Source organism: Branchiostoma floridae, chromosome 17 (assembly GCF_000003815.2).
Source record: "Branchiostoma floridae strain S238N-H82 chromosome 17, Bfl_VNyyK, whole genome shotgun sequence".
Classification (NCBI taxonomy): Eukaryota; Metazoa; Chordata; class Leptocardii; order Amphioxiformes; family Branchiostomatidae; genus Branchiostoma; species Branchiostoma floridae.
In genome coordinates, this window is record NC_049995.1 from 5863987 (window position 1) to 5875521 (window position 11535).

Genomic DNA, 11535 nt, shown 5'->3' on the forward strand with positions numbered 1-11535 from the left:
CTATGGGTACTTCACACATGGGTCGTCTACGCCCCTTGAGAATCTACAAATATACATCATTACATCATTGCATAATCCAATACATCCGGGGACTCCTAGATGGAAGCTGATCACGTGACTTCAAGGATATGTTTTTGACCAGTAGAACATTTTTAGTTATCTATTTGTCTAGCACGTGTCTGTAAGTAAGCTACAGTGTTGTTTTCTTACGACCTTCGGTAGAATTTGTATACCTGTTAACGATATACTTAGGTAAAGATAAAAAGGTAACATCGTTTTGAGGCCGTCCGTAGAGTTAATGGTTTGGGAATACAATTGATGTTTTGGTCACGGTGTTGGGAGGTAAAACCCAACCCTCTCCTTCAACTACCTTCTACGTTCCCATGAGAACCCATCATTACAACTTTAGTAAGCATCCTTCCATTACAACTTTACACACTACATATCCTCAATATCCTGTGTTTGCCAGCACAGTCCCTCGGTTACTCGACGTTACTGTTCATAACTGGCTACGCACGGACAACGAGACATCGTTTGGAAGAACTTTAAAAGTTAAGCTAAAGCAACCTTCGCCGTATCTCTTGTTCCAACTGGTACGTATACCAACAGTTTGAAGGTTATAATCACAATATGAGGTTGAACAGCTGGGGTGGTTACCATAACTGTGTATACAAGCAAGCTGCATTGCTGGTAGAATTATACACAGCGACTGGACAACGGGCTATGAAGGTGGTATTAATTTAGAATGTGTTATTTGTCAATTATCGATATTGCTTATAAAACATTTCCCGCTAGATTTTAGCTAGATCATAGCTTGGTGCGCCCTTTTAGTTGTATGGCTTAAGCTTTTTATTAATTTTCTAGGATTTTATCCGTTTTCTTCCATATCATATAAGAAAGAGGCAGTACACTCATATATCCGGCAACGAGTGCGTTATCATTTCGTAATATTTTTTTGCGAAATAATTGAGAAGCAAACAATATTGTCACTTGGTAAGTATTTTTTTTAGAATTGTAGCTTTTAGGCTCAAGAATTGATAAAATTAACGACATCTTTCACAGATTTTAACTTGTCCTTTTCAGATATGGTCGCTCAATGATTCAAAACATGTAGTTAAATCTCGCGTTAATTTGTGAGATCTTGTTAGATGTCTTGAGATTTGTTAACGCAGTTCCAAGCTCGATCGTCTTGAAGACAGGGTTCCAAGTTGGATACCAGTGGTCCTTAGCGCGTTTGGGTAGAACTATATATCCTTGATAGATTGATAAAAAGTTCTGCAAAGCCATGCTAATTTACCATATGTTAATTCCAACTGTTGGTATATCCATGACATAACCTAGAATCAATAGATCGATAAACATAGAGCTTCCATTCAGAGTGATACACTATGAATTGCAGAATTTATAAGATAAGATAAAGGCAAATATTGCATAAGCCATTTTGCGTTATCATATATGGTAAGGCCTTGAATCAAAACATGTAGCTAGTTCTCTCTCGAATTGATGAGGTCTCGTTAGCTATCGTGGGACCTCGTGAGATTTCGCGAGACTTAGAAGAAGAATTTCCAGACAAAGATGTACAAGTTTGTACAAAGTTTGTAATGACATGATTTCTCAGTAGATAAGGCAAGACGATAACCACAAAAATAGACCAATGTTAACATGTCAAGGTTTAAAAACGCAGTTGTTTGCAATTGGGTATACATCATCGTTGTAGTGGCACGAAATTATCCCTCCCATCCCGTGGCTATCTATTGGTATCCATATAAGCCATTACTCTTGATAACGTTTTTTTAATAACGTTACACCGTATATTGGAGTATTTGGACATGTCATTGAGACGCCCTTTGTAATACGTTGTGTATCTTTGTCTTTATTTGACGCCAAGGTGGAGGAGGCCAAGAGGGAGGCCCCGCATGAAATGGCTGGACCAGCTAACATCAGACCTGGCAGTTTTGAATATGAACTGCCCACTGCCTGGCAGGCTGCCCAGGACAGGTCTTTCTGGAGAAGATGTCGAGGCGCCACGCTCTCTGGAGCAAGCGGCTCGTGAGTGTGGGTTACCTTTATCTACGACTTTTGGTTGTTCTACGGGTGGTTTTAATATGGGAAGACTTATCTAGGTTTCCTCTACGTACCTAATTTCCTTAATGTTGGTTTTGCAACAAACAAACAAACAATCGTGTCACCCTATGTTGTTTTTAATTTCAAACGGTAACTCTCATGCTCAATAAACAGTTAAAATCGACAACATTTGACACAAATTGGTCACATCAATGAATCAAAACGCGTAGCTAGATCTCGCGAGAAGTGATTAGACATTCTGAGATCTCGCGAGACTTTGTGAGACCTTCCGGCATTCCACGAGACTTGGTGTGGTCTCGCGATATGTTTAGACGAATTTCCAGACTTTGACGGACTGGATCTGCATGGCGACGTCATCGCCGTTCCAGGTGGGGTACCACTGGTTCTTGGCGTTCCAGAAGTCCCTCATGGCGCCCTCACGGGAGTTACCGTTGTTCCAGGGTTTCGGGTACGGCTGGTTGTTCGCGTTGTCCGGGAAGTAGGAATTAGTACCTCCGACAGCAACGTTGAAGATCAGGTAGAACTAGGAATTAAGGCACACAAAAAGAGAAATCAAACTCAAGAACCAATCCAATTGATCGATTAAGGATTGATGATCCGCCCGATGTGTTAACGGTGATATGATGTCAGGTCAGCAACCTATGACAATTGAATAAACCACCGAATGAGCGAAACGAACGTGGAACTTCATGAGGTCGTTACAGGTCACTGGCAAGGCACTTTATCACCGTAAACAGATAGGTAAATCCTAGCGTTTAATGCTTTTACCATATCACTAACAGATTCAAACTGAAGTTGATATTGATAAAGATTTGAAATTGGAAAGCAATATCCATACTAGTACTACGGGAAAAAACGAGGAAGGTAGAAGTTTAAAAAAGATATGCATCCATTTTGAGTCAGATTATGTTAGGTTAGGCACCGATCACTAGGGCTCCTCAAAGAAAGGATAAAAGGTTTGTCTTATTTTACAAGAACTGAAGATCTACTTCATGCACTGTCTCACGAATATTAGATTTTCGAATAAAAGGATATCTACAATGTTGGTAGACTTATACACAGCGTCTAGATAAATGACCGTGAAACTTTTTTATTACTTAAAATGTGTATTGTATCATTCGTCGATATCATTTATAAAACATTTTGCCACCAGATCATAGCTTGGTACGCCCTTTTAGTTGTATGGCTATGCTTTAATTTATCCACGATTCCATCTGTTCTTTTTCAATGTAGAAAAAAAGGCAGTACTGTTACCATGATTGACTTTTTTTTTGGTTGTTCCAAAGGTGGTTTTAAAAGGAAAGCCTTGGCTAGGTTTTAGATTTCCTCCACGTATTTATTACTAAATCACCAATCATTATTGCACAAATTACCTCTTGGTCAAACGGTGTCATCTTGTTACCACCGGCCCACGGGTTCTCGTTAGACGGAAGACCGAAGTTACCGTAATCCCAGAACCCAGTCGGAGGGGAGACCAGCAAGACTTCTTCATCGTCAACTTCAACCCTGAGAACATGTTAAAGTCATCAGGTAAAGGCACCAAATACATATGCCTAATAATAGCCCACTTCGAGTACCAGATTTGACATGATAATGATGACACATGTGTTAAAAGTATCACAACTATTTTAGAATGGAACTCGTTTTCATAAAGTACTTATTAGATAGCTGTAATCGATATATCAGCGATCACAAATTGTGCATATGCCAAAGGTGGGACAGGTCGTTCGTTGGAATATGTAGCCCCTCCCCATTACACCAAAGGGTGTTTATACCGGTGAAGGTGGTGTGGAACACTTGGCAAGCGATTTCATTAGTAAATCAAGTAGCTAGCTTAAAGAAAGGAATTAAGATCTTCAAAAGACACGTGTGATCATGTAAATTCTCATTATCTTACCGGAGATAGGTGTCTGTCCACGTCATCACCCACTTGTGGAAGTCACTACCATAAGTACCGAACTTGGCGTGCCTGCAAATAGAAGTGGATCATTCTGTATTGAAAAATCCAAACGTAAATATTTACTCAAAATATCGTAACATAACATTACAATCCAGCATTTGACACATCATGTCATCTCCCACAGATAGGACTCAGCGAGAAGTGCATTATACGTTACCGTTATGGCGCTCTGTCTTTGTCGAGGGGCGGTTGTAGAGACCTGATGTATATATAACGCCTTCGATGTCGATTGCTCATTCCTTGCAAAAACTTGCCTAAGCCTATTTTTTTTGTATCAGAAACTAAGTTCAATGTTCTACCGGCACAGAAGAACTTTCAAATTTTGTTTGTATTTGGCCACTTACTTTGAATTGGTTGTCAAGTGGTAGCCGTTGTAGGGCCATCTCGGCCCCCAGTGCAGAGTAGACCCCATGTCGTCAACTCCGATGGATCCGCCCCAGGATCCGTACAGGTTCCGGTTTCCTGTGTGAGCAAAAGTGAAAGAAGAATTGGACTATACTAGTACCAAAAAAAAAAACGGACTCATTGGAATGAGTCAGTTTTGTTAGTGGGCGTTAGCATTCTGGATACCAAACATTACTACTTTGTGTCAGAAGTAAAAGAGGCCGCCTACACCAGGGCGGTGGACGATATAGACCTATGGCAACATTTGACCTATTGCTGACGTCATGCATGCAAAACATGCCACGTGTCCACAGAGATTGGGTCAGACAGCTGAAGAATACTGAGGAAGTCAGTCAAATATTCCGGTGATTCCAATTCTTGAGTTTTATGACATGGAGTGCTTATCCGTTCTTTTTTTTACTTGTAGGAAAAAGTATGGAAGGTGAGATAATAAAATGATTTTAGTATTTCTATCAAGGTTTTCCATTGTGTGCTGTTAACCAGTGTTTGTATTTATTTCAGAAATGAATAATTTTGCAATTTACCTCTGGATTCCATGATGTCGATTTCACCCGAAGCCGGCCAGCCTCCGTACACGTTATCCCTTGGAAGCAGCCAGATTGCTGAAATAATAAAAATAATAAATAATAAAAAAATCATAGAAAATCATTTCAGGTCGTTCGCGTAATTAGTCAAGAACACATTTGGGCGAAAACCGTGTGCTAATTTTTTTTTTTACCGTACATAGGTTTAACGCATAATAGTGACACCAAACACAAATACCCTTTACCAAAGACTTAAAGTCCGCTCTAAAGGATGGTCTGATGGTTGCACTAGAGTCCGTTCTATCATTGTCTCTATGATACGAGGCCGTGCTACATTGTCATTGCTTGACTGAATTTAGATATAAAAACGATCACCAATCGCGCTTCACAAACACTGCGTACTACATTAGACTAAACTTTAAGGCGCGATCCCTTTCGTCGTCGATCGTCGTGTGATTTTGATATCATAGAAATTTCAAGCAGGTTATTATCAAACCTACGGTAAAGATATAGACAGTATTTTCCTTAACAAGAAACTGAATCTTGTACAACGCATTCACAACCACCCCCAGAATGCACTCAGTTTGCGATCGTACGACAATCGTACGACTAACGTTACTGGATCCCCAATTTTAGTCTCTCACCTGGCCAAATCCAGTCTCCTGTCGGCACCTTAGCCCAGACCTCCACCTTCCCGTACTTGAAGGTGAAACTATCAGCAGTGGTGACCCTGGCAGACTGGATGGGTGGGAGGGGGGCGTTTGAAGAGCCCTGTAGGAAGCATGCCCGTCCTTGAGGGAAGTCCTGAGTGCAGTCGCCGTATGCTGCAAATAGTATGAACAGATTTTGCAATACGAAAATAATATAAACTATGTTTTACAAAAACACATCGTAGCAGGTATGAAATAAGCGTTTTTTCCTTTTCCTTTTGTTCCTCTTGTTTCTTTTAATCCGGAAATTCGATGCGAAAACTATTATTTTTCACATTTGCTTTTCTCTTCTTACGTAGTAGATTGAAAAGGAAGTGACGCACTTTGCCCGTAAACGGAAGTGACGCCATTTCCGCCACATTCCTTTCCACTATCCCCCGGGCAGGAGATGTGGCACCCGTGTCCGCGGCCGAAACTGCAGAAAAGTGGCGGGAAATAACTCGCACTTTATGCCTTCAAATTCACCTTCAAACAGTGGAAACTCACAACCACTAATAATTAGTTAAAACTTACACATACATACAGTAACCACTCTATTGTTAGACTTTCTTCGACCTACGTCGCAGACACAGTTGCCCATACTAAGTTGAAAAGTATAAATCAGTGGGGTAAGCCCATTTGTCAATGTGTATGTAAGTATATAAGTCACAAAAACTTGAGTGCAGTGCCACATCGTCCTCGTCTGTCCAAAAGCAAATAGAAAAAAAAATGTGTATGTAAATGTTCTTCATTTACTGGGTAGCTACAACAAAGTCTACGTGCATACCGTTTAGTAACTAGACAAACACTACACTACAATATCAATGTGAATACTCCTAAGTACCAGGGAATGACCCAACGATTTCTGTGTCAATGAAATCCAGTACTGAGGACAGATACGACAATGTCTGTGTAAATGTTTTCAGTACCGGGGACAGACACGACAAAGTCTGTGTAAATGCTTTTCAGTACCGGGTACAGACACGACAATGTCTGTGTAAATATTTTTCAGTACCGGAGACAGACACAACAATGTCTGTGTAAATTTTTTTCAGTACCAGGGGCAGATACGACAATATCTGTGTAAATGTTTTTTCAGTACCGGGGACAGACACGACAATGTCTGTGTAAATGCTTTTCAGTACCGGGTACAGACACGACAATGTCTGTGTAAATATTTTTCAGTACCGGAGACAGACACAACAATGTCTGTGTAAATTTTTTTCAGTACCAGGGGCAGATACGACAATATCTGTGTAAATGTTTTTTCAGTATCGAGGACAGATACGACAATGTCTGTGTAAATGTTTTCAGTACCAGGGGCAGATACGACAACGTGTGACTTGTAGTTAGTACTAGCGACAGGTACAACAATGTCTGTGTGAGTATTATTCAGTACCAGGGCAGATACGCCAACGTCTGAATGTTATTTAAATAGTACCAGGGGCAGCCACAACAATGTCAATGTTAATGCTATTCAGTTCCAGGAACAGGAACAAGCTCAGAAATGTCTGTGTGAATATTATTGAGTATTCGGGACAAGGACGAGACACAACCAAATATCTTAGAAAATTTCAAACCTTCCGTAGCTGTTATCACAGCGACATTCTGTCCCCTTCAGCCCGAAGTACTCGTATCCTCCATTAGCACAGTGCGTCACACATTTCCCAGGGTTCATGTCGCCAGCAGTCAGTAGACTGGCGGTCAGGTCCTGGTCTCCCCCGTCATTGAAACAACCGATGTAGTTGTAACCGTCTGGAACAATACAGGCAAAACTTTACCTTCAAGCACAGGAAGACGCCTCTTCTTATGTTCTTACGTGGTATAGTCTAACATCCCTTTGTTTATAGTGGCAAAATCAGGACAACAGCTTCGGACCCAGAATAAATATTCTACATAACAGAACAGCCGCTAACCTGGATGAACTAAAATAGGTAACCAGGCACATAGACCTGACATACATAGCACTAACCTTCCTTCCTGAAATGAGGCACACATATGCATAGAACATCTTGTGTTATTTTGACTTACAAAAGAAACATTTGAACTCTAGGTAACAGTTCGTGTTTTGCAACTTACGCCAGAAGTCGATGTACCCAGATGTGAGGAACTCTTCTCCATAGTGCTCGGCAGCCAGTGTCTATCGAAAGAAGACATCAACACATTACCTGGTTATTTCCAGTCAAGCGACTAATGACGTAGTATAGCACCCGCCATGTTGGTGGGTTAAAGACGTACGTCCTCTGTTCTTTTCTTTACACCTTGTGATCGTTTGTCCTCTTAGTCTATCCTACCAAATGTACTCTGTAGTATATATCTAAATTGAAAATAATTTTGCTCATTTTCCCGAAAAATCTAATGAAGATTTTACCGGTTTGAGGTAGAGGTTCCCATTCTGAACGTACAGGTTGTCAGGGTGGCTCATGTAATACTGGAACTCCTCATTCTGCAGTTAGGATAAAAAAAGTACATCAGAGTTTGTCAGTATTCGTATTCAATATCTGGGTAAGATATACCAAAGACGTTGATATTTCAAATTCAACAATTTAAGTATACAAAACAAGACAAATACGAATCTTATTTTTCTTCTCAAACCTTCTAGAGTACTCAACAGTTCAAAAGTATTCGGGATAACCGCTTTGCATTTTCTTTAAATTGCAGAAGAATGTGCCAATTGTGCCGAAATAAAATGAACTTTGGTCATTTTGACGGCTGCACTGAAACTTCAATGTGAACGAATAAGTATGACTTACCCCACCACCCCCAGCGGTGACCTCCGCCCTCCACTTGCTCGTGTCAAAGGTGTCGAAGTTGTCCTCGAACACCAACTGCAGGTTGTCGCCTGTAGTTCCACCGGTGCCACCGGAAGCTAAGGTGCACTTGGTTATTTACATCTTATTACCATAAGGGATTGACCAATCAGGAGCCCCTATTTCATTTTAAAATGGAGGCTGTAATATCATTGGTCAGTCATCAAATGCACGATTATAACGGTTATAAACACAACAACAGTAAGGTAATTTTGTATTTAGCAATTGAGTCCCCAGCACTGCAAGGGAAAACAGAATTGTCGTACTTTTGTAGACCTAATGACAAAAGTAGATACTTTCTCAATAATACTCTACGTACGAACATATAGTTTCGTCTGCTTCTTATCATTCTAAGACAAGTAAAATGAGTGTTATTTCATTAGTTCTCGAGCTCCGGTCCAAAAAAGTCACTAGAGAATTCATGAGATAGATAAAGGGGTGCTATCTCATTAATTCTCAAGTAGAGAGAAAGCTGACTTCTCCTTCTAGGTAATTAATGAGATAGTGGGGTGTCATCTCATTAATTCTCCAAGTAGAGATTATGCAAAATTCCCTTCTGATGCAATAACAATGTGACAACGTTTGTAGCTCTAGACGACATGCTAGTACATGTGGATTGTAAATTTCCACAGAGTTTTAAGAGTATGTACCGATATCCCAAACAGTGTTCCTGTAGTCTCCTCCACACTTCCCACCTGACCCGCCGGAGCAGCCGTAGTAACAGTCAGACTCAGGGGCTGCGCCGTGCTTACCGTAGGTGTGGCCACAGGAGCACTAGGAGTAGAAGAAAATTAAGATAATTCTATAAAAAAACAATTATGCATATAGAAGATGCATTGAATCTAACAACATTTTTCAACAACACATCAAATCTACAATACCACCACTGTTCAAGGACGTATTTCCTTCCTACCATTTGAATACAAGAGATTAAGAATATACTATGAAATACCGCATGGCGTCATTACTTATGCACTTTATGTTATTCTAATAGGAAAATGTGTGATGTTAGACCGCGTCTGTCAATGAAGTACTTATCATTTATATTATTACTATGGAATTCCTACAATTCATCGTAAAGGTGATATAGATTCTACCATATCCAAATTAGGTCCACTCAGAGTTATTGACACTTTGTTGGGCTCATCTCTAATCATCTACCCATATACCCCAAATCTTAGAAATCTGACTGTTCATTTTTTTCTTGACTTAAACCGTGTAAAAGAAGTAATCAAACATGCCGACAGAAGATGAAGAACAAAGAAGAAGACCAGTAGCAAAAACAATGTATTCCATGTCGGGAAATATAGTTACCTCAATAGCGTACTGCAGTCCGATGTAGCGGTACCCCAGTGATGCGCAGTGCTGACTACAGGTACTGTACCCGTTCGTGTAGGTCAGAGTGGTCGAATAGGGGAAATCTCGGTCATTGGCGTCGTCAACAAAACAACCGAGGTACGTCCCGATACCTGAAAACACTTGGTTACTTATCACATTTACATAATTTGCTCTTAAAATAATGTCAAGTCGGAAAGCGTGATATTTCGAAAAGTTACAATAGTTTCTTTCAGTATGGTTAATCTAAAAAAAAAATCTTCATGTTAATTGTCTACCCTACTAGTAAAAAGAAGGATGCTTCTTATAAGTTCACTAGTAAAATAATTCATCACTCTGTTTTGAATTTACATGGTCATTACATCACTATTAAGACATTTCTTAAATCTGCTTTGTAGTGAAGAAATGAGATAGAGGGGTGCTATCTCATTAATTCGCTTGTACGAGAATTTCTAAATCTCTCTTCGTTTGAAAATATGTTATATCGTTAATTAATCTGTTAGTAAATTCTTAAATCAGTCCTCTGCTGGTTCTAGTGAGAAAATGAGAAGAGGGGTGCTATCTCATTAATTCACTAGAACAGAAATTCTCACTAGTAAGAGAATTCTAACACATATTTCGTAGTTAATATGAGATAGAGGGGTGCTATCTAGTCCGTTCAGAAATTTAACGGTTTGTAGTTAATATATGAGATAGAGGGGGGTGCCATCCTGTCAATTTACTAGTAAAAGAAATCTTACACACGTTTTGTAGTTTATCTAAGATACATAGATTATAACTGGTATGAGAAATTTCAAACCTGTCCTCTGCTGAAAAAATGAGATAAAGGGGTGCTATCTCACCGCCCCCTTTTTTACTCCATAGTAAGAGGACGTGTAAAGCTATTATGCTATCTCATTAATTCATTAGTGAGAGAGATCTAGAGAATCTATTGATAAGCTAAAATTGATAAGTAGTAACATGATACGTTTGTGGCAACCATAAGTTATATGTTAGTTATCATCTATGATGAATGTAATGAGTAAACACGTGAGTGAAAAAGTGAGATAACGTTACATAGCTTCAGCTGAAAAATAACACAAATGATCTGTTTACGAATGAACCACATACAGTTCATAGCTCAATTATTTATATGTTTCCCTTCTCTCGCACCAAAAGTTATTTGGTGCCACCTGAAAAATATTTTTCATGATGATCTGAATTTTGGTAGGAACTCAAAAGCCTTTATGCACCTTTCAAGGCTCATAACATATAATTGATAGCCTCTCGTATTTGATTGCGTATTCTAACTGACGTATGAATCTCCGGTACGTGATAAGATGCCGGATACTTCATATGTATTTAATATAACATGACCCTTAGTATGCATACCACCTTACGTAAACACATGTTAAATGTTTGCCCTTTGCTAATATCTAACAGTGGCCTTAAAAGCCATCTCATAGGTCATCCTAGCCCCATGCAATATCCTCATATGTCTAGTTCATATTTTAATTAACCTAATTGATTAACCTAATTGCATCATTATTGCTTTCTATGAATTGATAAAAAAGGGAAAAAAGACTTTAATACTTTAATACTTTAACTACGCAAAAATTGCTTACCGCTAAACCCATCGACAGTCCCAGTGCCGGTCCCCGTGTTCGTCCCTGTATCTGTCCCTGCAGCTATAATACGATATTAACAATCAGTATAGATCAATGCAGTACAATTAGATATGGCAAAGG

At 39.5% G+C, this 11535-nt stretch overlaps 1 protein-coding gene across 1 annotated transcript; it reads right to left on the reverse strand.

Annotated features, from left to right (window-relative positions):
- Positions 1 to 2384: 2384 nt before the first annotated feature.
- Positions 2385 to 9430, reverse strand: LOC118404987 (beta-1,3-glucan-binding protein-like). The gene is made up of 14 exons (XM_035804387.1): positions 9426 to 9430; positions 9124 to 9247; positions 8417 to 8551; positions 8035 to 8109; positions 7743 to 7803; positions 7244 to 7418; positions 6008 to 6099; positions 5619 to 5798; positions 4975 to 5052; positions 4711 to 4769; positions 4390 to 4538; positions 3983 to 4054; positions 3459 to 3591; positions 2385 to 2608 (listed from the first exon to the last, which is right to left on the reverse strand). Exons 1-14 carry the CDS (start codon positions 9428 to 9430, stop codon positions 2393 to 2395), a joined length of 1554 nt encoding a protein of 517 aa, XP_035660280.1. The 3' UTR covers positions 2385 to 2392.
- Positions 9431 to 11535: the final 2105 nt, after the last annotated feature.

Coding starts and splice junctions, on each gene's coding strand:
- LOC118404987 (XM_035804387.1), bottom strand. Junction 4,539..4,710: donor GCATGTTTTGCATGCATGAC/GTCAGCAATAGG, acceptor GTACTAGTATAG/TCCAATTCTTCTTTCACTTT. Junction 2,609..3,458: donor TGACACCGTTTGACCAAGAG/GTAATTTGTGCA, acceptor CTTAATTCCTAG/TTCTACCTGATCTTCAACGT.